Source organism: Carlito syrichta, unplaced genomic scaffold (assembly GCF_000164805.1).
Source record: "Carlito syrichta isolate Samal-C Ts95f unplaced genomic scaffold, Tarsius_syrichta-2.0.1 Scaffold309885, whole genome shotgun sequence".
NCBI lineage: Eukaryota > Metazoa > Chordata > Mammalia > Primates > Tarsiidae > Carlito > Carlito syrichta.
Window position 1 is genome coordinate 555777 of NW_007253981.1, and position 27348 is coordinate 583124.

General features: G+C 55.4%; 2 protein-coding genes across 3 annotated transcripts in view; both read left to right on the forward strand.

The window, feature by feature from the left end:
• Positions 1-479: 479 nt before the first annotated feature.
• On the forward strand, positions 480-10598 carry LOC103270632 (cytochrome b-c1 complex subunit 1, mitochondrial). Of its 2 annotated transcripts, XM_008068173.2 has the most exons (13): positions 480-584; positions 848-985; positions 3824-3910; positions 4825-4954; positions 5177-5375; positions 6266-6345; positions 8147-8262; positions 8497-8640; positions 8776-8936; positions 9052-9137; positions 9454-9542; positions 9899-9974; positions 10404-10598. In XM_008068173.2, exons 1-13 carry the CDS (start codon positions 516-518, stop codon positions 10466-10468), a joined length of 1440 nt encoding a protein of 479 aa, XP_008066364.1. In that variant the 5' UTR covers positions 480-515; the 3' UTR covers positions 10469-10598. The 2 variants fall into 2 exon arrangements, with proteins under 2 accessions (XP_008066364.1, XP_008066363.1); XM_008068172.2 differs by having other exon boundaries at positions 8497-8936.
• Positions 10599-14380: 3782 nt separating this feature from the next.
• COL7A1 (collagen type VII alpha 1 chain) overlaps positions 14381-27348 on the forward strand; it is a 31698-nt gene continuing 18730 nt past the window's right edge. The window contains exons 1-44 of the mRNA XM_008068174.2: positions 14381-14412; positions 14519-14604; positions 15105-15285; positions 15932-16091; positions 16178-16271; positions 16346-16507; positions 16661-16824; positions 16901-17030; positions 17134-17250; positions 17352-17498; positions 17586-17702; positions 17779-17928; positions 18005-18133; positions 18808-18951; positions 19039-19164; positions 19272-19415; positions 20016-20135; positions 20274-20417; positions 20761-20886; positions 20986-21132; positions 21377-21499; positions 21827-21973; positions 22525-22659; positions 22739-22885; positions 22967-23103; positions 23411-23537; positions 23621-23767; positions 23855-24027; positions 24126-24161; positions 24245-24271; positions 24367-24411; positions 24482-24544; positions 24961-25041; positions 25135-25170; positions 25297-25332; positions 25508-25576; positions 25686-25763; positions 26004-26030; positions 26112-26165; positions 26285-26347; positions 26451-26510; positions 26637-26672; positions 26866-26910; positions 26989-27024. Of these exons, the coding sequence (XP_008066365.1) occupies positions 14520-14604; positions 15105-15285; positions 15932-16091; positions 16178-16271; positions 16346-16507; positions 16661-16824; positions 16901-17030; positions 17134-17250; positions 17352-17498; positions 17586-17702; positions 17779-17928; positions 18005-18133; positions 18808-18951; positions 19039-19164; positions 19272-19415; positions 20016-20135; positions 20274-20417; positions 20761-20886; positions 20986-21132; positions 21377-21499; positions 21827-21973; positions 22525-22659; positions 22739-22885; positions 22967-23103; positions 23411-23537; positions 23621-23767; positions 23855-24027; positions 24126-24161; positions 24245-24271; positions 24367-24411; positions 24482-24544; positions 24961-25041; positions 25135-25170; positions 25297-25332; positions 25508-25576; positions 25686-25763; positions 26004-26030; positions 26112-26165; positions 26285-26347; positions 26451-26510; positions 26637-26672; positions 26866-26910; positions 26989-27024 (4515 nt within the window). The 5' untranslated portion in view covers positions 14381-14412; position 14519. The remainder of the gene's footprint in view (positions 14413-14518; positions 14605-15104; positions 15286-15931; positions 16092-16177; positions 16272-16345; positions 16508-16660; positions 16825-16900; positions 17031-17133; positions 17251-17351; positions 17499-17585; positions 17703-17778; positions 17929-18004; positions 18134-18807; positions 18952-19038; positions 19165-19271; positions 19416-20015; positions 20136-20273; positions 20418-20760; positions 20887-20985; positions 21133-21376; positions 21500-21826; positions 21974-22524; positions 22660-22738; positions 22886-22966; positions 23104-23410; positions 23538-23620; positions 23768-23854; positions 24028-24125; positions 24162-24244; positions 24272-24366; positions 24412-24481; positions 24545-24960; positions 25042-25134; positions 25171-25296; positions 25333-25507; positions 25577-25685; positions 25764-26003; positions 26031-26111; positions 26166-26284; positions 26348-26450; positions 26511-26636; positions 26673-26865; positions 26911-26988; positions 27025-27348) is intronic.

Below are 27348 nucleotides of genomic sequence, written 5' to 3' on the forward strand. Positions count from 1 at the left end.
TCTCGAACCCGTGGGCTCAGGCAATCCTCTCACCTCGGCCTCCCAAAGTGCTGGGATTATAGGCGTGAGCCACCACGCCCAGCCTTACTTCACTCTTCTAAAGAGAAAATTGTGTCTTTCAGCAGCTGCTTCACAGTCCCAGGATTCCAGGCTGGTGTTTCAGCCCCTAGGCTCGGACTGTACTGTGCCCTCTCCCCGCCAGGCCGCTGCTGCTAGTATGTAGTGGATCCTGGGCGACTAAGGTTAATGAGAAACAGGGCGCTATGTCCTCCACGTGTAGAAGGGGAAGATGGCCTGGAGGGCAGGGAGGCCTGCTCTGGCTGCTGACAGCTGGATGGACTGCCAGGGATCAGAGAAAGCCCAGGCAGAACCAGGCAGCAACACGGTAAATAGTCCCCGCTCCCGCTAGGGGGCGGTTGAGTGTCAGGTCTGCGGTATTGCGCCTGCGCCTCGAGCGCCATCTCGCCCACTCTACGCATGCGCGGCGCACGTTAGCTCAGCTAGGAACGGGGAAGATGGCGGCGTCCGTGGTTTGCCGGGTCGCCAGCGCCGGGGCACAAGTGCTGCTGCGCACCAGTCGCTCGGTGAGGCGGCAGTGAGAGTGAGGGGCTGCATGGCGCCAGGCGGAGGGCGCAGAACTTCTGGACGCGGACTGGATGCAGGCCATTAGCGGGGGCAGGTTGAGGTGGGGAGGACGCGAGGCTAGGGCCTTGGGAAGGTCACGCCTGAGGGCGGGGATGGCGTCTTGTCGCTGGAATGGAGGCGGGGATGGGGGTCTCACTGCGGCCCTGGGCGGTGGGGAGCGATCCCTTAACCCTGTCCTTAATCACGGCCGTCCCCTCCCCAGCGGGCCTTGATGAGGAGACCTGCCTTGAGTACGGCAACTTTCGCCGAGGCCCTCCAATTCATGCCGGAGACTCAGGTTAGCCTGCTGGACAACGGCGTGCGTGTGGCCTCGGAGCAGTCTTCCCAGCCCACCTGCACGGTGAGTGGAGGGCGCCGTTAAAGAAGGGGCCTCCACATTGGGCCTGCCATCTTTACCCAGGTCGGGTGTGACCTTGGATCCTAGTATTCATGTCTGTGGTTTGGGTTCAAACTCAGGCTCACTCGCCTCGGGTTGTCCCCATTCCCCATCTCACCTACACCTTGGCATCATGGATCAGTCTTCACTATAGTCTTCGCTATCCAACATTCATTTCGCATATGGTGCCTTCCAAGTAGACGGCCACATTCATTTCCAGCTTTTTGAAGTGATCATATCTCCATTTTATAATGAGGAAAATACGATTCAGAGATATTGAGTGACTTGCAAGGGTCGAGGTCTGTCAGCCTTACTATCCAAGGTCATAATCACCATACTAGACCAGGAGATTATTATGCACTTTCAGAAGAAGTGCTTTCCAAGATTGCAGTTAAATGAATGGTTTTCCAAAAAATATAAATTATCAAAATTGACTTAAGAATAGAACTCTTGATTCAAGAATAGATATATGGCTGGGCGCAGTGGCTCACGCCTATAATCCCAGCACTTTGGGAGGCCGAGATGAGAGGATTGCTTGAACCCATGGGTTTGAGACCAGCTTGGGCAACTTGGTGAGACCTCATCTCTACAACAAAAATTAAAAAAAATTAGCTGGGCATGGTGGCACGTGCCTGTAGTTCCAGCTACTTGGAAGGCTAAGGCGGAAGGGTTGCCTGAGCCCAGTAGGTCAAGGCTGCAGTGGCTGTGAGTGTGCTAATGGACTCCAACTTGGGTAACAGTGAGACTCCAACTCAAAAAAAAAAAAAAAGAAAAGAATAGATGAGAAGATTCCCAAGAAATAAGTTTCTCCTCCTCTCTTTAGCCCCCTCCTGCAGCTTCAGGGCCAAGTGGTTTTTTTTTTTTTGAGTTGGAACTTCACTCTGTCACCCAGACTGGAGCATATTGGCACGCTCACACCACCACAGCCTCGACCTGCTGGGCTCAGGCAATCCTTCCACTTCAGCCTTCCCAGTAGCTGGAACTGCAGGCAAGTACACCATACCCAACTAATTTTTTGATTTATTGTAGAGATGAGATCTCGCCAAGTTGCCCAGGCTGGTCTCGAACCCACGGGCTCAGGCAATCCACTCACCTCAGCCTCCCAAAGGCTCGGGATTACAGGCTGAGCCACCAAGCCCAGCTGGCCAAATGATTTTATTGTCACACTTTCAGTTTTCCAGGAACAAACAATGTCCTATGATATAAGTTGTTACTAAACACAGGAAAAGGTGGTGGGTAACTTCCTTGTTATATGGTACCTGTTTAAACTAACCCAAAGCCTGTTAAGAAAGCTCAGTAGAGAATGTGGTCTTTCATAGACTCTAAGATGCCCGAGATTCTAAGAAGCACCTCTGTGCTCCAGTGCCAGAGAAAGAATCTTGTCAATTTTAGTCAAGGGTACTGTGGATTATTATCATTTTTTTTTTTGAGTCTTAGTCTCTGTTGTCCAGGCTGGAGTACAGTGGCACACTTACAGCTACCGCAGCCTTGACCCACTGGGCTTTGGGTTAGTTTAAACAGGTACTATATAACAAGGAAGTTACCCACCACTTTTTCCTGTGTTTAGTAACAACTTATATCATAGGACATTGTTTGTTCCTGGAAAACTGAAAGTGTGCCAATAAAATCATTTGGCATGGTGACTCATGCCTATATTCCCAGCACTTTGGGAGGCTGAGGTGAGAGGATTGCCTGAGCCTGTGGGTTCGAGACCAGCCTGGACCACTTGGTGAGACCTCATCTCACAGCCACTGCAACTCCAACCTGGGTGACAGAGTGAGACTCTGACTCAAAAAAAGAAAAAAAAATTTTTTAGCTATGCATGGTGGCTTGTACTTATAATCCCAGCACTTTGGGAAGGCGGAGACAAAAGGATGTCTGAGCCCAGGGGCTTAAGACCAGCCTGGGTAACTTGGTGAGACCTCGTCTCTACAATAAACTAAGCAAAATTAGCTGGGCATAGTGGTGCATGCCTGTAGTTTCAGCTGTTTGGAAGACTGCGACAGAAGGATTGCCTAAGCCCAACAGGTGGAGGATATGGTGGCTGTGAGCATGTAACTGCACTTCAGCCTGGGTGACAGAGTGAGACTCACTCAAAAAATAAAAAATACTCTACAATAAATCAAAAAATAAACCGGGCATGGTGGCGTGTGTCTGTAGTTACTAGCTACTTGGAAGGCTGAGTTGGAAGGATTGCCTGAGCCCAGCAGGTCAAGGCTGCAGTGGCCGTGAGTGTGCCACTGCACTCTAGCCTGGATGACAGAGTGAAACTCCAACTCAAAAAATAAATAAATAAAAATTATAAAAATAAAAAAAATTTTTAAAGGGCTTAATGGAAATATACTTCCTTAATATGATAACATATACAGTGTCTAAACCAGTAGTTTCATTCCTTAATGATAAAAAGATTAAGTCATCACCAGAACAAAGGCAACACATACTTTTTAGAAAGGAGAAAGTAAACTGTCGTTTGCATGCCAAAGGAAACGGAATTGACTGAAAAGTGAGACTGAACTTAAGCATTTTCTATGATAGTGAGACAGTTAGAAGTGCCCCTGGGTGTCCTTGACAACCGTTCAGAAAGGAGAGGTGATGAAGTGTAACTAGTCATTTGGCTGGCCACGTGTTCTCCAGCACAGGGGCATCTCCAAGTGATGCCTCCAAGCACAGTGGTCCTGCTGGGGCAGTTTTTCCTACCCTGGGGCCCTTGAGCCTCCGCTCTACTGGGTCTCTCAGGGTGGAGAATGGGGGAGGAGTGGGGAGTGGTTTATTTGTTGCCTTTATTGGTGGCTTCTTGTCTAGGTGGGGGTGTGGATTGACGTTGGCAGCCGTTTTGAGTCTCAGAAGAACAATGGAGCAGGCTACTTTGTGGAGCATCTGGCTTTCAAGGTGAGGCTCTTAAAGTCTGTGTCTCCCCTGGGCTTGGGGCTACCTGTTGTCTCTCCTGAGGATGAAGGTCAGAAAAATTAGGCTCCTGATTATGGGTCTTCATTGGGGGGGTGATCTCTGATTGGCCTTTCTGAAAGGAGTCACATAGAGCTCAACCTGTCCTGAGTGAGTGCTTATCTGATGAGCCCCTGCATGAGGCCCAGGGAGCCATAGAAGCCCCACTTTACACCAGAGAAGCCAGGCCTGTGCTGTGTGCATGCATACGCGTGGACTTGTGAAACACACATAGATATGCATTTGCGTTGTAACAAATCCACAGACATAGGCATGCGTGCTTGTTGGTGAAATGTCTTGCTCTGGTGGAATACCTGGGCATCTCTTGATTATAAAGTAGAGATCCATGTTTTTTAAATGAATGAAAAAAATGGAGAAGGGGCTGTGGGGTGGATGGAAGTATAAAGCCAGAACGGGCAGCCCAGCCAGCTGCAGTGTCACAGATGTGTATACAGATCTTAACATGCATATGCATACTTGTGTGCATGCCTGGAGACAGCACCACTGCCCTATGCACATGTGACTAGTGTTAGATCCCACAGAGGTGGTCACTAGCACATACACACATAGTCATGAATGGCATGGGGAAAGTGGATTACGTCACTTGAATGCAGATGTGGGCTTACCTGACAGTGGGGGATACTTGTCAATCATTGGTAAGCTGATATAGGCACTCTGGACTTCAGGCAACACTTGCTCTGGCTGTGCCCTTCTATCCTGGCCTGGCTGTCACTATTCTGTTGGCCCACGATACTGTGGCCTCCATTAACTCAAGGCTTGCTTAGTGCTTGGTGAGCACCCAGGGTCTTTAACCTGTGAGGATAGGCCTCCTGATTGGTCCTGTTAATGTTTGGTTCCAGGGAACAAAAAATCGGCCTGGTAGTGCCCTGGAGAAGGAGGTGGAGAGCATGGGGGCCCATCTTAATGCCTACAGCACCCGGGAGCACACAGCTTACTACATCAAGGCACTGTCCAAGGATCTGCCGAAAGGTAGAGGAAGGGTCCAGGGACAGAGGGTTAGGACACCAGGATAGCTGAGGATAGGCTCCCAGGAGCCCCTGGCCTGGCCACAGAAGTGATTACCCTTAGGGAATGGCCTTGCAGCAGGGCAACTTGGGGTGGACAGCAGGAGATACCAGGCCCAGGAGTTTTGTGGTGTCTTTGGTTTTCTGTTGCCAACCTGACACTTAAACAGTTCCTCCTTGCATCTAGCTGTGGAGCTCCTGGCTGACATTGTGCAGAACTGTAGCCTGGAAGACTCACAGATTGAGAAGGAACGTGATGTGATTCTGCGGGAGATGCAGGAGAATGATGCGTCTATGCGGGACGTGGTATTTGACTACCTGCATGCCACAGCATTCCAGGGCACACCTCTAGCCCAGGCTGTGGAAGGGCCCAGTGAGAATGTCAGGTGAGAGTTGACTGGGATTGTGGTGGAATGTGTGCCCCATTCTGGCCGGGCCAGAACCCTTATTGGTCATGTTTTTAGTTGGCTGGCTGCCTGTGTTGTCTAAAATCACGTAATTGGAGATTATTTCTGTATTGGCATGTCGTCCCTGTGAGTCTTTTTGAATGACTTTGTGGGCTTCACTTGAATTTTGGGTTTTGTTTTAGAATGTTTCTATGTGTGTCCTGGCACTTTAAGGAAGAGAGTATCTGGGTATGCCATCTGTGTGACCTCTTGTCACCTGGTGGGGATAGGTTGCAAGAGCTGTGATGCTGCCACCCCTTTTTTGAGTTAGGGTCTCACTCTGTCACCCAGGCTGGAGTGCAGTGGCATGATCATGTCTAATTGCAGCCTCGAGCTCCTGGACTCAAGTGATCTTGTCTCAGCCTCCTGAGTAGCTGGGACTACAGGTACATGCCACCATGCCTGGCTAATTTTTTTTATTTCTTTATAGAGACGAGGCCTTGCTATGTTGCCTAGGCTGGTCTCAAACTCCCAGGCTCAATCCTCCTACCTTGGCCTCCCAAAGTGCTGGGATTACAGGCATGAGCCACTGTGCCCGGCCTGATGGTGCCCCTTGAGAGTCCCATAACATCAGCTCTGAAGAGGGTAACTCTTTAGAGAGGCCTGTGAGCCTGTCCTGAGGTCAGACATAAGCCAGGGCCAGATGAAGACTGCTTTCTGGGCCCTGGAGAGGTCTGTGGCAGAGACAGGGGAAGGGGCTCAAGAAGTGTGCTGGGACCTGCTCTTCAGATAAACCATACTCTCCTGCTCTGCCTTCTCAGCCCCATCTATGTGACCCATCTCACTCTAGTTTGGGAGAGGCATTAATGCATTGGCTTTATGTCTTATAGGAAGCTGTCTCGTGCAGACTTGACTGAGTACCTCAGCAGGCATTACAAGGCCCCTCGCATGGTGCTGGCAGCAGCTGGAGGTGAGCGATCAGTTATTGAAGCCCTGGGTGAGTGGGCACTGGCCTTGGTTATCAGATCCTTGGTCTCCTGGTTCTGACCATAGGGGACCATCTACCCCAGAGGACCCTGTTCCCACCCTGCCCTTGAAGGAAGTGACCTTTCTCCTATACTCTCTAAAGTTGCATAGGATTCTGGCCTGCTGTGACTTCTGGGACTGGCCACACAGGGACACTCTCCCTTTTACAGGTTTTAGGTCTTTTCAGCCCTGCCTGGTCCTAGGGTACTTAGTTTGTGGACTGGTAGGGGATACAAGCCCCTGGGCTTGTTTCTTGTGACAATACTGTTGGGTGAGCCAGACATAGGATGTGCAGTGATGCACATTTGATGATGGACCAGGAAGTGCCTTGAAAGAAAGGCATGGACTAGTAGACGAGATTTAATGGGGGGCTCAGAATTGTAGGCTGGAAGGGGGAAGCTTTTTAAAGCACATGTCGTTTGAACAGAAGCTTAGGTGGGTGTGTGGAACCTGAGCAGAGGGGAAGGGCAGTGTCATTGTCTGATGTGTTTTTTTTTTTGAGTTGGAGTCTCATTCTGTCGCCCAGACTGGAGTGCAGTGGCCGCTCCCGGCCACCGCAGCCTTGACCTGCTGGGCTCTGGCGATCCTTCCACCTCAGCCTTCCAAGTAGCCGGAATTACAGGCGCGCACTACCACGCCCAGCTGATTTTTTGATTTATTGTAGAGATGAGGTCTCGCTGCCCAGGCGGGTCTCGAACCCGCAGGCTCAGGCAATCCACTCACCTCAGCCTCCCAAAGGCCCGGGATTACAGGCTGAGCCACCGAGCCCGGCTTCTGATGTGTTTTAAGGTTTGCTCTGCTGCTGTGTGGTGCCAGAGTGAAAGGCTGATAAGGGATGGTCTATGCAGGTACTTAGAGAGCAATGGCAGGAGTGAGGGAAGGAAATGGATGGACTCAAGGTGATTTTTTAGATGGAAACCTAAAAAAGGTCTGGACATGAGTAGGATAGTGGGGTCAAGGATGCTTCCAACTTATGACCTTTGCAACTGGGTGTGTGAAGAAGACTGATCAGGAGAGCATGATGGGGACTTTGGAGTCAGAGAACCTGGGGGAAGAGGATTATGAGCTACTGACACGTGAGACTGTTGAGCCCTAGCAGGACTTGAGTTCATGGGAGGAAGGAATAAAAGGCCAAGACAACTGGCTGTCTCTCTGGGGTAGGCACTGCCATAGCGCTCACCAGTTGAGGTGCCATAGAAGGCCTCTTGTGGAGATGAGGAGGCAAAGTCCAGCAGGGGGTCCTGAGGGCTTGCATTTATAACATTACTTGTAAATGTCCCCAGCTCTCAGGGTGCCCCAGAGCTAATTACAACCCTGCAGTAGCACCTCTTTGTGTCCTCTCACTTGCCTCCCTCCTCTCACAGGGCCAACAGTCACGTTACTTGAAGTAGGGCTAGAGGGATAAGGCAGGTCTTGAGGAGCACCAGTCTTATCCTGGGTATAGGTGGTTTTGCTTCTTAAAGGGTGAGAATCAATATTTGTGTCACATGGCAACTCATGTTGAAGCTCAGGATGCTGCTTCTCTCATGGGACTGAGCCCATGGGAGCTGGGTCTTGCGGCACCTATCCTACCCTTGGGGCAGGGTCTGTCTGTGGCAGATCCTTTTTTCTCTCCCTCTCCCTTCCCTGATGTTGTGTCTTCCTTCTGGTATCTCCTACTTAGACAGGTCCTCTGCTTGTTCATGATTCCCCCTACCATGTGCCTTGGACCCTGGCTGGCCAGTAACTGCTGTCTGTCTCAGCAGGAGTGGAGCACCGGCAGTTGTTAGACCTTGCTCAGAAGCACTTTGGCAGTGTCTCTGGGACGTACGCAGAGGATGCTGTGCCCAGTCTTACTCCGTGCCGCTTCACTGGCAGTGAGGTGCGCTGCTTGGCGGGCAGGGGTTATACTCTCAGCTGGAAACCTCTGGGAGCACCCTCGTGTGCATGGTTATCTTGCTGACTCCAGAGACGCCTCAGGAGTTGGGAAGGGTTCCTGTGGCTGCTGCTTCACAGGCACACATGTTCGCATGCATGCTCACACTACACCCATACCTGCCACCCTTTCTGTTCACCAGCCACTCTGGCTGCCTCTCAGCCTTACTTATTGTTTCAGATCCGCCACCGTGACGATGCCCTGCCTTTGGCCCATGTGGCCATTGCAGTAGAGGGTCCTGGCTGGGCCAACCCAGACAATGTGGCCCTTCAAGTAGCCAATGCCATCATCGGCCACTATGACTGCACTTATGGTGGTGGCGTGGTGAGTGCCAGGAGTGAGCATGGGACCATGCCTTCAGAGAAGAGCTGGTGCTGGGGCTTTGTGCTCTCTTGCTGTGAGGATCAGGGTATGGACTGCAGCAAGAGGGTTGGTGCTGACTACCTTTTACCCTGGCAGCACCTGTCTAGCCCACTGGCTTCTGTTGCCGTCGCCAACAAGCTGTGCCAGAGTTTCCAGACCTTCAACATTTGCTATGCAGAGACTGGGTTGCTAGGCGCACACTTTGTCTGTGATCGAATGAGCATCGATGACATGATGTTCTTTCTGCAAGGCCAGTGGTGAGTGCCAGCCCAGTAGTACTGGCTGGATTAGGGGCCTTTGACTAGGATAGCAGGAGGCTAGAGACAACACGCTGTCTCTCAGAATGAACACCACTACCTCTCCTCACTTTAGGATGCGCCTGTGCACCAGTGCCACGGAGAGTGAGGTGACCCGGGGCAAAAACATCCTCAGAAATGCCCTAGTGTCTCATCTGGATGGTGAGTCCTGCAGCCCTGTGGGGAGGGATAGAGTGCATCCTGGCAATGACAGTCCCAGTGTGGCCACCATTCCTAACCAGGATTGGAAAGGAAAACCTTGAAGACCACACCATACCCCACCACCCCATCCCTAGACATGCAGGTGGGGGTGGGCCAGGTCAGTAGCCTATCACTACAGTAACAGGTGGTTGTGGAAGAGGGGGCTGTGCTCTGGGTCAGCAAGGTCCTTGTTAACCTGAGGCTAGAGGTTGGTTGTGTACCTGTGGGTCCAGGGTTAGAGTGGGCAGACCTCTTAAGTCTTCTCCCATCCTCTAAGGCACTACTCCTATTTGCGAGGACATTGGACGCAGCCTCTTGACCTATGGCCGCCGCATCCCCCTGACCGAGTGGGAAAGCCGGATTGCGGTAATATGGGCTCCTGGGAAGGATTCTGGAGTCTTGGCCTGGCAGACTCCTGGGGGGACTGGAGAGTTGGGGCCTGACAGAGCAGAGACCTCTACTATAGGCGTCCCTGGTGTCTGAGGCAGCTGTAGCCCACAGGGCTGGCATCATCGGCATGCAGGGCAGAGACACTGATGGTTGTGGGAGTGGACGGGGGCCATGGGAGTCTACAACAGGGAGATCCCTGCTGCCTTTCCCCTTTGGGATGGGGGACAATTCCACAGTACATGTGGGATATCTTGGTCAGCTGGATAATGTTGACTGGCTGAGGTGGTGCCCAGGTACCTGTCAGTCAGTGTGCTTTCTGCTTCCCCCTGCAGGAGGTAGATGCCAGTGTGGTACGTGAGGTCTGCTCCAAGTACTTCTATGACCAGTGTCCAGCAGTGGCTGGATTGGGTGAGTGGCCTAGAAGGTCCTTGGGCCATTATCTTAACTGCGCCTTGTACCCCTACTCCCCCACATCCCATCCTACACTGAGAGCAGCAAGTTAAGGCCCCCAAGAGGCTCTCCCCAGTAGTCTGGCTGCCAGGGAGTTCTTGCTCAGAAAACCTGTCCCAGCAGCTCCCTGACTTCCTGCCAAGATGCCTCCATCAATACCACACACCCGCCAGGTAACGGGCACCTCTGTGTGTGGGGTGGGGCTCCAAGGGCCAGAGCATGAAGGGACAGGCTCAGCACCCCTGGGGGAATGTTGTCTTCCCTGTTTCTACTCAAAGCCTGCCTTGTGCTGCTCTGGGCAGCAGCTCCAAGCTGGGTGCGGCACAGGGCCAGGTGTCCCTGTGCAGGCCAGGTACCCCACCCTGTTGCTCCACCCTATCCCCACAGGCCCCATCGAGCAGCTCCCAGACTACAACCGGATCCGTAGTGGCATGTTCTGGCTGCGCTTCTAGGCAGGAAGCCTGTGTAAGCAAGAGGGCGGAGCCAGGGCTCATGGTTCCCCATCACCACGACAAACATACCACTCCAGCTGCTCAAACCCGTGCCACAGATTACCACCAGTAATAAAGTCTTCTGTTGAGATTGTGTTGTCCCTCTTTTGGCATTGGCTTGGAGTCCATTGGCAGTAGATGGGGAGCGAGGACTTCCCTCCACTTCTGCATTTCTCTGGGTCCTTCTGCCTTCCCACAGATTGATGTGTCCTAAGCCAGGGGCAAGCGTGTGGGCTGTAGCAAAGAGACCGGAAGCCTTTGATGCCTGCAGGAGCTGCATCCAGATGTTTCCACTCAGCCACATGGAGGACATTCCTCAGTTGACTTGGCCAAACAGTGGAACGTGGGAGTCCATAGGAACTGCAAACCTAGTCTTGGCCCTGATAGGAGTCCCAGCCTGGAAACCCTGGGGACTCAGGTGGGAAAATCCCACTGTCAACCCTCTGCAGAGTTGCCCTCTAATGGTCCCTGATCTGTTGGGATGGGCCAGGAGGAGTCAAGGGCTGTCCTATCCCTGAGGGTGCCTCCTTGGTGTGTTTATTCTGGATTCTGGGAGGAGGGTAGCCTAGGGCAGTGTTCCCATTTGGTTTCTAATTTGCTGCCTGGACAGGCCAGGCAAGAATCCTTTGCCTCCGCTGACTCAGGCTCCAAGAATAGCCCTGAGCTCAGTGGGGCCCGAGCCCCCTCCCTCTGCTAGATTTGTCCCAGGCAAGTCCTGAGCTGCTGGCCTGACAATCCCCTCCCCATCTTTCTGAGGCTGCCAGGACCTGGTGGAGCTCTCAGCTGCCTAGTCCCACTGGTACCTCTTTGGATCTTGGTCCCCGAGGCAGGTGGGCAGGAGGCCCCTCCTCATGTACCTCCCAATTCTTCCACAGGATCTCTGGAACCCCAGGGGGGAGATGAAAGTGAGGGGCCCAATTCTCCTTCAAAGAAGTTGCTGTCTGACAGTCTTGAACAGACAGTTCTGGTCTAAACAAGGTTGTTCAGAAGAGAGCTATTCAAAAGTCCGTCAGCATCCTAGGCCAGAAGTAGCCGAAACAACTGCTGTGTCACCCCTACCCTAGTGCCTTTCACCATTTACTGCCTCAAGTTGTCAATTAGGAGACATCTGTCAGGAACCTTCTACAGCCCATGATCGGGGTGCTTGCAGACCATTCTACTTTGTGACCTGTTAGAGAGAAGCTGCTGGATAGTGAAGAGCCCTAATGACCTAATTGTGTGCTCATGGAGATAAGCACACAGACGGGAACAAGTGCCAATCTTATTGCCTGAGTTTGAGCTCCTGGAGGCTGGGGCTTGACTTCTAAGTCCATGCCTGACTCTCAGAGGCTGCAGTTGTGCTGGACACACAGGGCATGTTGAGCTGCTAGGAGTGGAGTGATCTGGTCCTGGGGGACCTTGCCTTCCAAACCAGGGAATTGGTTCTTTACCCTGGAGGCATGTTGGGTAGGTGCCTTGGGAATTACTGCCAAGAGAAGTGATGTAGTTAGAGCTGAGATTTAGCACAGGGATACTTAGGCTGCATATCTGGGTCTGTCCTGGCAAACTGCTGTGGCAGAGCAGAGACCATGGCCATGGAGAGCTGGAGCTGGCTGCAGGGGATACAAGCAGACCTGCATTCCCAGCAGGGCTGGGGGACCCCAGGAGGGAGTGGGTTGGAGGAGGATAACATGCCATGGTCCTGGGGAGGAGTTAGGAGGTGTCTAGGATACTGTAGGGTGTGTGGGGCCCTGGTTGGAGGCAAACACGGTGCCATCAGGCAGAGGTGGTGACTAAAGCTAGGGAAAGAAATGTTAAGGGAAGCATGGGAGGGGGAAGGATGAGCTCCAGGGCTCCCACTGCCCTAATGGAGGGAGTTGCAAGTAGGCGCTGGTCTCAGGCTGTGCCCTGGGCTGTGTGCCTGGCAGAAGACCACAACCAGGGCCTCAGATGGCCTCACTGCTACTCATGAGCCTCATGAGAGTTCCAGATATGAACTCATTCCAACTTCCCAACAGTGTCTCCTAGTACCCTTTGAGAGATTCCTTCACAGCAGCCCTTCTTTTCTTTGGGGAGCACTTTAGTTCTGATGAGGTTGGCCCAAACACCCACCTCAGCTGGGTCTCCTGTCTCCCTAAAGGTTGGACACACATGTGCATGTATGTCCACACTGTATGTGCCCGCTCTGCGCTGCTCTCACCCACCCTTGTTGCACAGGAGGAGGCGACCATATTAGGAGCCAAGGGCTGCCTCTTTGATGAGCATGTCTGTTCTCTGCTGCCCTCACCTGGAGCATACCTTGCAGGAGTGGAGTGGGTTCTGAGACATGACTGAGGAGACAGACCCTTACCCTGGAAAAATGTCCTAGGCCCCATGGGGTCACAGTGGCGTGTCCCAGGATAGTTGGGGAGGGGAGAGTCAGTAATAAGGGGTAACTCCAGCCTTTCTGGGCAATAGGGAAGCAGCATGATCCTCGCTGCCCCCAGCTCTGGCCCTCCTAGAGTCCTCAGGCCGTGGAGGAGTCCAGGGGAGACATTTAACAGAAGGGCTGTTCTTGTATTTCCCCATTCAGCCCATAGGTCTCAGGGAAGGCTGCAGGCAAATTGGAAGGGGCCCAGTGGCCATGGTGAGCATAGATGTGCTTTCTGGACTACCCAGCGTTATCCAGGACTGGCAGGAAAAAATGGGCAGGCCCCAAAATGGGGGCCTGCTCTTCTTGGAGGTGCTGCTTTGCCTTGGTGTCACTCACCTAAGGAAGAGATATGTGTCTACAAAGACTCACCTCCTTGGGACGGTGGCCTTGACATGGAGGTGTGTGTTGGGGGACTGTCCACAGTCACAGAAGCCAACTGGGGGAGAGGGGTAGGAAGTCAGCCTGGTTAAGTGGAGAGGGGTGAGGTGGAGGCAGTATGAGGGGGGAAGCTACAGGCCCTGAGGGTAGGGAGGAAAGGAGGGAGGGGCCCAGGGTGGCCTCTGGGCCTTGCGGGGGTGATGGGTAGGAGGGGGCGCCATGAAGAGAAGACCTATGGGCCAGAATGAGGATATGTAGGTAGGGGGATCTGGCCTGGGGCATGGACAGGCTCACCAGTGGGGGTGTGGGTAAGAGGGGGTGGATTCCTGAGAGATGAGCTGTCACTGTGGGTGGTCCCACTCACCACATATGGACAGCCCTCCCCCCCTGCAGGCACAACAGGATGGCATCTGTCTGGGGTGGGCTTAAGGCATGGTAGGGGGTGTGCCCTGGGACTTCTGCATGAGCATGACATAGGCTCTCTCCTCTTGGCTTTACCTCTCCAAGAAGGACACGGTGAGTTACTTGGATCCAGACCAAGGGGGCCTTGGTTTCCCAAGTCTGAGTCCCTGGTCCCTCATTTGCCGGAGGCTGCTCTGCCTGTCAAGAGGATTGGGGTGGGGCACAGGAGGCCCACCAGACAGAGAGCTGGCTGAATCACAGGAGTGGCCGGTGGCGGTGGCGCGACCCAGGGCCTGAGGGCTTGTCTGGGCACCCCCACTGCTCTGGAGTGAGTCATCTTCAGCTGCAGCCCCCTTCCCCCACACTGTGTTGCTGCCTCCTTGGTCTGCAGGAACCTGTCCACATTTCAGCCTCCAGTAGTCATTTCACTGGCCACGATGGACCTAAAGCAACCAAGGCTTGTGACCCTGGATGGGATTGGGACGCTTCCTTAGCATCTGCCTGTGGAGAAGCTTCTAGGGGGTTTCCAGAAACCACGGGGGACACGGGCTTTATACTTCAGTGCGTCATATCTGACAGGGGGAGGGGTAGTGGGGGTGGCGACCTCTCGGGGATGTGGGTGAGGGCGGGCGCCTGGGTCCCCGCCTGCCGCTCCTCCCCCGGGGATCAGGGACTTTTCTCCGCTCTGCCGGCGGGACTGCAGCGGCGGCGGCAGGAGCAGGCGGACGTGCAGGCAAGACCAGGACTCGGGGTGGAAGGGCGCTGGGCTCGGACCCGCCAAGCTCGCGGGAGACCAGGGATGGAAGCGGGGGTCCTAGCTGACCGTTTCTACCACCTAGGATGAGGCTGCGGCTTCTGGTGGCCGTGCTCTGCGCCTGGATCCTGGCTGGGGCGTCCGGAGTGTGGACCCAGCACAGGGAGAGAGGTGGGCACGGCTAGGAAGAACCCTGTCACCCACGACTCCACTCGGGCTTCGAGCCTCGAAACCTCCCCAACTCCACGACCCGCCCTGGATTTCTCCTAACTGCGCGGATTCCTCCTAACTCTCCTCGAACTCCCCAAATTCGGCGATCAGCGCTGGGTTCCCCAAACCGCCTCCTGTCCTGATCCGACCCAAATTCTGGTTCCCCGGATGCGCGCCGCGTCCCTTGCTTTCTAACACTTCGCGCCGGCACCTAGAGACTTCACGCCAGTCCCAGACCCACACTCGTGCGTGACTTCCTCCCCGCGCGCCCTAACCCTCGCGGTTGCGGGAGCCTGCTCTGGGACGCCCCGCGGCTCCATTCAAGGCCCCCCGACCCACACTGCCTGGCCTGGGCTTGCATAAGCAGACCCCACCCCATCCCCCAAGTCCTAGGGACCACAGGTGGGGAGGGGGCTGGGTGGGCTCCCAGAAGAGGTCGTGATCTCTCCTCTGGGCCCCAGTGACCTGCACGCGCCTTTACGCCGCTGACATCGTGTTCCTACTCGACGGCTCCTCGTCCATCGGTCGCAGCAATTTCCGGGAAGTGCGGAGTTTCCTGGAGGGGCTGGTGCTGCCTTTCTCTGGGGCAGCCAGTGCACAGGGTGTGCGCTTTGCCGTTGTGCAGTACAGTGATGACCCACGGTGAGTAGTGTCCCGGGAACTAGGGACTAGGAGATCCCACCAAGATCTCTTTCCCAGACAGGTCAGAGAGCCCAGAAACCCCAGACCAGGTCCTTCCACAAACAGGTTTTGAGAACCCAGCGACACCCTGGGTGACAGTGGTAGGGATTCCCTAGGAAGAGCCCTTTCGCCCTGAAACACTCCAGGCTAGTGCCCTGCCCACAACAGGGAGGCTGTTTTCTGATCTGGAAGTGGGAGACCAGAGGCGCCACAGAGACCCCAGATGCCCCTGCTTGTTGGGCTGTCAGTGGTCTAGCTTCCTAACCCCTTCAGCCTTGTCTTTCACCAGAAGGGCTGTCTGTCTGGCCAACATCCACCTTCCTACAACTGGGCCCTTCCTCCTGTAATTATTTAATTAACCAGACATCCTGTCCCTCTAGGCTGTGTATCCCAAGGGCTCCTTCAGGCCTGCCCAGGCCCAGTTGCAAATGGTATACAAAGGAGCACCTGGGGAATTTATTAACTTGGGGTTTCAGAATTGGGAGGCAAAAATCGCAGAACCAAGAGAACCCTCAAGTCCACCTGATATACACAATTCTCACCCTAGAGGCTGAGGCCAGAAAAGGTCCTGATCCCCAGCCTGTTGCCACCCCCTATCTCCCAATAGGACAGAGTTTGGCCTGGATGCGCTTGGCTCAGGGAGCGATGTGATCCATACCATACGTGAGCTCAGCTACAAGGGGGGCAACACTCGTACAGGGGCTGCAATTCTCCATGTGGCTGACCGTGTCTTCCTGCCCCAGCTGGCACGACCTGGAGTCCCCAAGGTGATCCCTAAGCCAACCATGCCTCCCAAGGTGCCCTCTTATTTAAATATCCCAGGCAGTTCTGATCTGATTCCCACCTGTCCCAGGTCTGTATCCTGATTACAGACGGGAAGTCCCAGGACCTAGTGGATACAGCTGCCCAAAGGCTGAAGGGGCAGGGAGTCAAGCTGTTTGCTGTGGGTGAGTACTGAGCTGGGGTGGGGACCAGTCAGAGGGCATGTGGGCAACTGAGTCCTGATTGGGCATGGTCTTAGGGATCAAGAATGCTGACCCCGAGGAGCTGAAGCGAATTGCCTCACAGCCGACAAGTGATTTCTTCTTCTTTGTCAACGACTTCAGCATCTTAAGGACACTATTGCCCCTTGTTTCCCGGAGAGTATGTACAACCACTGGTGGTGTGCCTGTGACCCTGCCTCGTGAGTTCCTGCCCACGTTGTGTATTCCGACCCCAGGCCCAACCTGGGAGTGCTGATTCCACCCTGTGTGCTCCTGATCCCTGACCCCAACCCTGCACCTTGAATGCTGACCCCTGATCCTCCTGCCTGATTGTTTGATTCCCCCATACCCAGCTGATGTCTCAACCTCTGGTCCACGGGACCTGGTGCTGTCTGAGCCAAGCAGTCAATCCTTGAGAGTACAGTGGACAGCGGCCAGTGGCCCTGTGACTGGCTACAAGGTCCAGTACACTCCTCTGACAGGGCTGGGACAACCATTGTCAAGTGAGCGGCAGGAGGTAGGATGTCATGAGTAATAGGTGGGTGGCTGGGATCTTGGCTGGGCAAGATGAAGTGACCTCTGACCCTCGACAGGTAAACATCCCATCTGGTGAGACCAGCATGCGGCTTCAGGGTCTCCGGCCACTGACTGAGTACCAAGTGACCGTGGTTGCCCTCTACGCCAACAGCGTTGGGGAGGCTGTGAGCGGGACAGCTCGGACCAGTGAGCAATTCTGCCAACCTCTGACCCCACTCACCAAACCACCCACCCCAGTAACCCCTCCCCACTCCTGACTCCACTAATCTGTGGTGGGACCTTCCCCCAGCTGCCTTGGAGGGCCCAGAGCTGACCATCCAGAACACCACAGCCCATAGCCTCCTGGTGGTCTGGCGGAGTGTGCCAGGTGCCACTGGCTACCGTGTGACATGGCGGATCCTGAGTGGTGAGTGAGAGGTTGGGCTGAGGGGAGTCCCTGCACCTCAGACAAGACTGTAGAGTCCTGAGTCTACAAGGCCTGCTGACCCCTCTATGCTCCCTGTGCAGGTGGGGCCACACAGCAGCAAGAGCTAGGTCCTGGAGAGGGGTCAGTGTTGCTGCGTGACCTGGAGCCTGGCACAGACTATGAAGTGACTGTGAGCACCCTGTTTGGCCATAGTGTGGGAACTGCCACTTCTCTGACAGCCCGCACTGGTGAGAAGACTGGGCACTTTCTTCAGGCTGGGGTTGGCAGGCAGGGCAGGACACAGAGGCCACTGACATCCCATGTGTTCTGGGCAGATACCTCTGTTGAGCAGACCCTGCACCCGGTCATCCTGGGCCCCACATCTATCCTCCTTTCCTGGAACTTGGTGCCTGAGGCCCGTGGCTACCGGTTGGAGTGGCGGCGTGAGAGTGGTCAGTGCAGGGAGCAGGGGTGGATAGGCAGAGGTCAGGGCTTGGCCTCAGCTGGCCTGACCCTGTCATCTCACAGGCTTGGAGCCACCACAGAAGGTGGTGTTGCCCTCTGATGTGACACGCTACCAGTTGGATGGGCTGCAGCCAGGCACTGAATATCGCCTCACACTCTATACTCTGCTGGAGGGCCGTGAGGTGGCCACCCCTGCAACCGTGGTCCCCACCGGTGAGGGCCCTGTGGGGTGGGCAGGTAAGGAAGGTGTAGGAGCCCAGGCTGCCTCTCATGCTATACTCTCCAACAGGGCCAGAGCTTCCTGTGGGCCCTGTGACGGACCTACAAGCAACCGAGTTGCCTGGGCAGCGGGTGCGCGTGTCCTGGAGCCCAGTCCGCAGTGCCACTGAGTACCGCATCACTGTGCGCAGCACCCAGGGTGAGCTGGATGCAGCCAGCCCACCCCCCCATACACTAAAGTTCCAGCCTGCAGGGGTTGAGTGCAGTGCACCTTTGCCCCTCTCCTTCCACTCCTGGGTCCCTCTAGTCTCCTCCTGTCTCTTTGTACATCTACCTCCCAAGATGGCACTGAGCCCAGAACTGTCACAGGGTCTGTCTGCCCCTATCCTACCCTAGCCTATCTCATCACCTGTTCTGTCTCCTCTCCCTGCCCAACATCCCTGTTCATGGCTTTCACTCTTTTCCATAGTCCCAAGCTCCACTGTCCACACTAACCTCTCATTGTATGTCCCCATCCAGCACTGATCTCTGCCATCCCATGTCAAAGTCTACCTGTAGGCTGTCAGCTTGCACTGCTGTTCACTGACTCTTGTCACCGACATCCTCCCATCCTACTGACCCACATCATCATGACCCATCCATCCCTGGCCCATGGTATCCTGTGTTGCTATCTGTTGGTAGCTCCTTCCATCCCATGTCCTTGTATCTCACTCACCCCTTTCAGCCATATACCATCTTTTACTGACCCCCACCATCCCACATTCGCATCCCCCATGACCCATTATCCTACATTCTTGTCCTTCACTGACCGCCATCATCTCGCATCCCTGCCTCTTACTGACCCCTGCCTCTCTACCCTGACTTCTCCCTTAGGGGTTGAGCGGACCCTGGTGCTTCCCGGGAGTCAGACAGCCTTTGACCTGGATGATGTTCGGACTGGGCTCAGCTACACTGTGCGGGTGTCTGCTCGAGTGGGCCCCCGTGAGGGTGGTGCCAGCATTCTCACCATCCGCCGGGGTGAGCGCTGCAGGAGGCTTGTGGGGGACTGCTGCCCGATTCACTCTGGTCCTAGTCCTGATCCCATCCTCTGTCTTTAACTCCTAGAGCCGGAAACCCCGCTTGCTGTTCCAGGGCTGCAAGTCGTGGCATCAGATACAACGCGAGTGAGGGTGGCCTGGGGATCTGTTCCTGGAGCCACTGGATTTCGGATTAGCTGGAGGACAGGCAGTGGTCAGTGTGGTGTGGGGTGTGTGGAAGAATTGCTGAGGGGAACAGTCAGGATATGGGGGACACAGGGGATGGGCAGGAGCCATACCAGCTTTTCCCTCTGATCCTAGGTCCGGAGTCCAGCCGGATATTGTCCCCAGACTCTACTGCCACAGACATCGTGGGGCTGCAGCCTGGAACCTCCTACCAGGTGGCTGTGTCGGCACTTCGAGGGAGAGAGGAGGGCCCCCCTGTGGCCATCGTGGCTCAAACTGGTCAGGGCCCACCCCAGTCCCTTAGCTCTCTGCCTCCAGTGCCCCTTCAAAACCCCGCCTCCCCTCGTGGACCCTTGCTTCCCCCCAGAACTCAGTCTCCCCCTTCAGATTCACACTGCTTCCTCCCTCAGAGACCCCGCTTCCCCCTCAGTCTCTGTTGCCTCCTCTTAAGCCCACCCCTTCTTCAGAGTCCCCTCCTCTTCCCTAAGACTCCCACTGTCTTCACCCTCAGATTTCTACCACCTCATCCCTCAGACACCCATCACCTTTTTTGCTGGCCCCAACTCTCCTCTTAGGCTTACACTTTCTCCTTTGTCAAATCCCCTTCACAACCTCCTAAAACCTCCCTCAGAGCCCCACCCTTTCTCTGTCAGTCCCTTTTGTCACTCAGATTCCTGTCAGCTGCCATAGCAGATTCTCACTGTCCTCTCTGTCAGAACTCTCACTCCTTCTGTGTCTGACTTGTTCACTACCTCCTCTATCAGATCTCTGACTCCTGTTAGACTCCTATAGCCTTCCCTTATCAGAGGACCCCTACTACCTCCCCCATCAGACCCCTTTTGTCTCCCTCATCAGACTCCCCATTGCTTATCTCCCCAGATCCACTGGGTCCAGTGAGGACGGTCCATGTGACTCAGGCTGGCAGCTCATCTGTCACTATTACCTGGACCAGGGTTCCTGGTGCCACAGGATACAGGATTTCCTGGCACTCAAGCCATGGTGGGCACCAGGGGTTTGGAAGGGTGATGAGGGGCAGATTTGGGTGGAATGGGAGCCAGAGGTTTCTTGGGGATCTGGATGGCGCACTGGGGGACAGAGTCTGGCCTAGCCTGGAGCTGCTTCCTTCCCTGCTTCCAGGCCCAGAGAAATCCCAGCTGGTTTCTGGGGAGGCCACGGTAGCTGAGCTGGATGGTCTGGAACCAGATACTGAGTATACAGTACATGTGAGGGCCCAGGTGGCTGGTGTGGATGGGGCCCCTGCCTCTGTGGTTGTGAGGACTGGTGAGTGGACCCTGGCCAGCTGCCTGTCACAACTCATTGGCTACCCTGCCCTGCTGTGTATTCCTGACTGCTCCAGCTGCCCACTCTATCACTGCTCAGTGATTGTCCTGTCCACACTGAACCACCCTACAATTGATTATGCATCATTCACAGTGACCTCATAGTGCTCACACTGCCTGCTCGGAGTCACTGCCTCCTCCCTCTCAGGTTGCCTACACTGACCTATCCACGCTAACCTCACACTGACCTTCAGACTTCCCCTGCATTAACCATGCCTGCACTAACACCCTTTTCTGTCAGACACCTGATGATCTCTGACCCCTTACCTTACCTATGTCTCCAGCCCCCCAGCTTGTGGGCAGTGTATCAAGGTTACAGATCCTCAATGCTTCCAGCAACATTCTGCGGGTCACCTGGGTAGGGGTCACTGGGGCCACAGCCTACAGACTGACCTGGGGCCGGAGTGAAGGTATGGCTCCCTGACCCCACCCTTGTCCTACCTGGCAGGGATTGCCCCCTCCTGTCAGCCACCTCCACCCCGACCATTTCTCTATGCTCACCTGGACAGGTGGCCCAACAAGACACCAGATACTCCCAGGAAACACAGACTCCGCAGAGATCCGGGATCTTGAAGGCGGAGTTAGCTACTCCGTGCGAGTGACCGCACTTGTCGGGGACCGTGAAGGAGCACCTGTCTCCATCGTCGTCACCACGCGTAGGCAGGGCTTAGGCTGGATTGAGTATTGGATAGGTGGTTTGGACAGTTTGGAGAGCAGAGATTGTGTGCTCTGGATTGGGAAGAGGAACAGGATTGGTAGTGAATCTGTGGGGCTGGGTCTGAGAGAAGGGAAGATGATGCCTGGGCTGGCTGGGAAAGGTGCAGGTGCCAGGGTCGACCTGGAATTGGTGCAGGGGCCAGCAGCGAGGGAGCCTCCCTGATTCCTGTGCTTTTTCTCCAGCGCCTGAGGCTCCACCAGCCCTGGAGACCCTTCGCGTGGTGCAGCGTGGGGAGCACTCACTGAGGCTGCGCTGGGAGCCCGTGCCCGGGGCGCATGGCTTCCGTCTTCGTTGGCGACCAGAGGGTGAGAGGTGCCCCCAGGAGGAGATTAGGGCCCAGTGAAGCTGTGGGACTGTGGGCAGAGTCAGCGAGGTGGGCGAGGTTGGTGAGGGTGGGCGGGTTCTCATTGGGGTCTACAGAGTCAGTTACAATAGGTAGGGAGAGTCAATGGGGACGGGTCAGTAAAGGGGGCAAGGTCAGCAAGAATGAAGGAGGTCAGTCAGGAAGGTGGACCCCATTAGCAGTCAGTCAGTGAGGTGATGCGGGGGGTGGTAAGGTGGGCGGGTCCATTAATACAGGGAGGTATCATCCTCCCATGTGTTTCTGACCCCCAGCCTCATACCTGCCATAGGTGGCCAGGAACAGTCCCGGATCCTGGGACCTGGGCTCAGCAGCTACCACCTGGATGGGCTGGAGCCAGGGACACTGTACCGCGTGAGACTGAGCATTCTGGGACCTTCCGGAGAAGGGCCTCCCACAGAGGTGACTGCACGCACTGGTAAGCCCAGAGAGTCTACCTCACTTTGGAGTGTTCCCCCCCACCCATGACCCACCCTGATTTCCTGCACCCCAGATTTGGGGAGACTTCTGTGACTCTCATCCCCTGACCCTGGGTGAACCAGCATGACCTCTCATGACCCTTCACTCAGACAAACCCTGGGATCTCAGTTCTTTGAGTACGCAGTGCATGTGAAGGGTCCAGGTGGCCGGTATGGATGGGGCCCCTGCCTCTGTGGTTGTGAGGACTGGTGAGTGGACCCTGGCCAGCTACCTGTCCCAACTCATTGGTTACCCTGCCCTGCTGTGTATTCCTGACTGCTCCAGCTGCCCATTCCGTCATTGCTCAGTGATTGTCCTGTCCACACAGAACCACCGCAGAATTGACTATGCATCACCCACAGTAACCTCATAGTGCCCACACTGCCTGCTCTGAGGCACTGGCCTCTTCCCTCTCAGGTTGCCTACACTGACCTATCCAGTTCTCGGTTCTCTCCACTCTGGGTTCTGAGGATATAGCCTCTGATCCCTGATCTTTCATTCTTCCTTCAGAGTCACCTCGTATTTCAAGCACTGAACTACGTGTAGTGGACACCTCGATTGACTCCGTGACTCTGGCCTGGAACCCAGTGTCTGGGGCATCCAGCTACATCCTATCCTGGCGGCCACTCAGAGGCCCTGGCCAGGGTGAGGGGGAGGCCAGGGTTGGGGTGGGTTTGAGGCTCCATGAGAAGCCTCCTGTTTAACCAAGTTCTGTCCCCTGCAGAAGTGCCTGGGACCCCACAGACACTTCCAGGGATCTCGAGCTCCCAGCGGGTGACAGGGTTAGAGCCTGGTGTCTCTTATATCTTCTCCTTGACACCTGTCCGGGAGGGTGTGCCAGGTCCTGAGACCTCTGTTACGCAGATCCCAGGTAAGATGGGCACAGTGAGAAGGGCCTAAAAGGGTGGCTGGATGGGCCCCCCACTTCAGAGACTTGACCTCCTTCCTGCAGTGTGTCCCCATGGCTTGGTGGATGTGGTGTTCCTACTGCATGCCACTCGAGACAATGTTCACCGTGCAGAGTCTACAAGGAGGGTCCTGGAACGGCTGGGGACTGCACTTGGGCCTCTTGGGCCACAGGCAGTCCAGGTTTGGCCCTAGGGACAGACAGACCCCCTACCTCACCCTGCCCCTCCTCACCCAGGCTCCTTACCAAATGCCACCACCTTCTAACCCCACCATAGGTTCAAGCTTTCTCCCAAGTCTGCCCCAGGCTCCAAATCTTCTCTCATCTGGAGATTGGCTCCCTCTCCTATCATCATTGCTGACCCCCTGATAAATAGTTCAGGTTTAGTCACACACATTCATGCATCCCTGTGTTTCTCCAGGCCCTGTGCACCTCTATCCCTGCTCTGTCATCCTTCCCAGGCTCTCTGTCTCCCCCTACTTACCCCAGGTTGGCCTGCTGTCCTACAGTCACCGGCCCTCCCCATTGTTCCCGCTGAATAGCTCCCATGACCTTGGCATGATCTTGCAAAAGATCCGTGACATCCCCTACATGGACCCAAGTGGAAACAACCTGGGTAAGGACTGCAGTAGGCACGGACTCCTGGGGCTACCTGTTGGAGCCTGGGGTCCCAGGATTCTGACACGACCTTCCTTCCAGGCACAGCCGTGGTCATGGCTCACAGATACCTATTGGCACCAGATGCTCCTGGGCGCCGCCAGCACGTGCCAGGGGTAATGGTTCTGCTAGTGGATGAGTCCCTGAGAGGTGACATATTCAGCCCCATTCGTGAGGCGCAGGCTGCTGGTAAGGAGTAGGGTTGATGGGGATGAGGCTTGGGAATAGATGTGGCCCCAATAGGGCAGTAATGCAGGCTGCTGGACTCCTCCTCAGGGATCAATGTGGTGATCTTGGGCTTGATGGGATCTGACCCAGAGCAACTACGTCGCTTGGTGCCAGGCATGGATCCTGTCCAGACCTTCTTTGCAGTGGATGATGGTCCAAGCCTGGACCGGGCAGTCAGTGACCTGGCTGCAGCCCTTTGTCAGGCATCCTTGGCTCCTCAGGTTTGGAAGAGGCCTCTGGGGGACTAGGTGGTAGAGAAGATGGGGTCTGGGGGTTCTTGGTAGAAATGCTCAGCTTCAAAGAGACCCTGTGTCCACAGCCCGAGCCAGAGCCTTGCTCAGTGCATTGTCCAAAGGTAAGTGTCCAGAGTGGAGAGGGTGGGTGAAGGTCAACCTGGGGCCAGCCATTCTGACCCTCATCTGACATGTCTTTCTCCAGGGCCAGAAGGGGGAACCTGGAGTGAGGGTGAGTGCCCCTGGAGGGTGTAGAGGATGAGTTGAGGGTCAGCAGAGCAGGGGGGGCTGGAAACACAGGGCTCACTCACTGATTACCCTTCCTAGGGCCTGAAAGGACAAGCTGGGTCTCCTGGCGACCCTGGCCTTCCGGTGAGTGTCCCCATACCTGTCCCTGTGCCCTGACTGGCTTACCGCCTCCTTACCTGCTCTCTTCTCCCAGGGCAGGACTGGTGCTCCTGGCCCTCCAGGGCCCCCTGGAAGTGCCATTGCAAAGGGCGAGAAGGTGAGTGTGGAGTCCATCGAATTCCCTAAGGCACTCCTTAAAGTTTTCCCTGGCTTTTTAGAAGAGAGAAGAAAGAAGCAGACTTAGAATCACAGGGTATTTCTTATACCATGCCAGAGACTTTGAGGGAAGCTCTGGAGTGGACAGGCCTGTGAGACTTCGAGATCCCCCAGAAAGCCTGAGTAGCAGCACTAAGTTCCAGAGATGTGAGAGGCCCTCTGCCTTGTCACTGCCCTTGTGCCTGGGATTGGGCTCCATGAAACTTTGAAGGGCCACTTCTCTGCCCCACTGTTTCATCCCCAATTAACTAGGGACCTAGGAGGTAGGGAGCCTGTTTTTGATGGAATGAGGCTCCTGTAGCAAACCAGGGGCATAGGGGAGGGTCCCTTTCTGACCTGACATCTTTGCCTCTTTAGGGCTTCCCTGGAGCAGAAGGGCCTCCAGGTAGCCCTGGTCGCCCTGGAACTCCTGGTACCCCTGGGACCCCTGGCCCGAAGGTGAGCAAGACTTTCCCTTGTGAGTCATGGTGGACACTTTACTTGAGTGGGTGGGATGGTTCTGTCTGTTCTGACTCTGGCCTCCATTTACAGGGCTCCTCAGGGTGGCCTGGCCCTCGTGGGGAACCGGTAAGGAGCCATCCCTTTATTGCTCTCCCCGCATCTTCCCAGGGTTCTTTCCACAGCGTGGGAGCCGGGGGCCGTGGTACAGTGTTGGCCTGCGGTGACTCACCCTCTGCTCTGTTTTGTCCACAGGGAGAGCGAGGACCTAGAGGCCCAAAGGGGGAGCTGGTAGGTAAAGGGGAAGGGAGGTAACCAGGAGGTCCCGGGGGGGAGCAGGGTTGCCCTGGGCCAGACCCTGTGCAGGCCTAGGGTGTAATAAAGAATAGTTGGGGCACCTCTGGGTCTTATCCCAGCTCAAGGCTCCCAAACCCTGAATCCTGTCCACTGCTCTCTGTCCCTACAGGGGCCTCCTGGCCAGGTCATTGGAGGCGAGGTTGGGCTTCCTGGGCAGAAAGGGGACCCTGGACCTTCGGTAAGTCCAGGATATGAGGAGACAAGTGATGTGTGGTGGGAACATCGACAAGAGGATGGCAAGAATGGGCTCTGTGACGTTTTCCCTTTTACGTTGTCTCCTGCATCAGGGCCCCACTGGACCTCGTGGACCGCTGGGGGACCCAGGACCCCGGGGTCCCCCAGGCCTTCCTGGAACAGCTGTGAAGGTGACACCTTATGATTGCCACATGATTCAGAGACCTGGTGACCCCATTTGAGCCCACTACACACTGTCTGTTGCTCTGAGCCCATGTGACCCTTTGACCATGCCCATGCCCCACCATGACTCCTAAGGTCCCCCATGAGCCTTGTAATCCAGTTGGACCCCATGACCCTTACTTATCCTTCCTGGTACCTTTGGGAAGGAAGGGTGGCGTAGGCTCACGGGGTAATAATCTGTCTTCCAGGGTGACAAAGGTGATCGTGGGGAACGGGTAAGTGAGGGACAAGATGTACTGGGGGTGGCTTGGAGACTGATTCCTCTGATGATTGCCTGAACTACTGTTCTCTCTCAGGGTCCCCCTGGACCAGGTGATGGTGGCACTGCTCCCGGGGAGCCCGGGTTGCCGGTGAGGAGGCTTTGAGTCTCTTTTGGGGACCCCACTTAGGGATGTGGCTAGAAGGACCAGGGACCCTGTTGAGTTGGTGATTGGGTGCTGGACTCACATTTGTACTCACTTTCTGCTAGGGTCTTCCTGGAAGCCCTGGACCCCAAGGCCCAGTTGGCATCCCTGGAGAGAAAGGAGAAAAGGTAGGAAACCTGACTTCTTGGTGTTCCAGTTCTGGGGCAGGAGGCTGGGTGCTGGGGTCTAGGCCTTTTCCTGGATCTTCCCACTCATGTGTTCCTTCTTCAGGGTGACTGTGAGGACGGAGCTCCAGGCCTCCCAGGACAACCCGGGACCCTGGGTGAACGGGTGAGTGTAAGGACTGGGGGTTCTGAGTCTGGTGGGCATAGCTCTGGCTCCCACCTCAACCATCAACTACACCCTATCCTTATGCCCACACCCAAATCTCTGAACTCCCAAATTCACCCCTTTCAGGGCCCACGGGGACCTCCTGGAGCCATTGGCCCCAAAGTGAGTAACCACTTGAGGGGTATGGTGTGAGGGGTGCTACTCTGGGCCCCTCACAGTGTTAGGGGAGGCTGAAAGATCAAGGAGAGAAGGGCTCTCCAGGTCAGAGGCTGTGGTTCTAGAGGGGGTGGTTGGAGCATGAGACACGCTGTCTGGAGTTCGATCATAAAGGCCTCTTTCCTCTGTCTCTCCTCAGGGTGACCGGGGTCTGGCAGGGGCCCAGGGTGAGACCGGAGAGAAGGTAAGTGTGGCCGGGGGAGCTCTCAGGGCCTTAAAGGATCTGGGTCAGGTTCAGCTCTGACCTCTTCTGTTCCACCAGGGTGAACGTGGACCCCCAGGCCCTGCTGGGCCCCAGGTAAGCACACTGACTGCAATGTCATGGCCAGCTGACAGGCCCTGTGCCCCTTCCAGTTCTGACTTCTTCCCCTTGACCCCTACTATCCCTGACACTCACCCCTCCTCATGTGACTTCTTATCCCTGCCATGTAGGTGCTAACCCTCAATCCCAGGGACCTGGTTTTTGACCTCTGACTCTGATAAATTGACCTTGACTTTCACTGACCTGGTCTCTGTTTTCCTGCTGAGTTTGACCCCGCCAGCCTAAATCCCAGTCTTCCCTAACCTCCAGCCCCATCCCCAGTCTCTTGTTTGCTCATAATCCCCCCTTCCCCACCAATCT

Bases quoted from the DNA above. Each gene is read 5' to 3' on its own strand.
- LOC103270632 (XM_008068172.2), top strand. From the start codon at position 516: ATGGCGGCGTCCGTGGTTTGCCGGGTCGCCAGCGCCGGGGCACAAGTG. The intron at 3,911-4,824 runs GTGAGGCTCTTA...GTTTGGTTCCAG, and splicing joins TGGAGCATCTGGCTTTCAAG to GGAACAAAAAATCGGCCTGG. The intron at 9,975-10,403 runs GTGAGTGGCCTA...CTATCCCCACAG, and splicing joins TCCAGCAGTGGCTGGATTGG to GCCCCATCGAGCAGCTCCCA.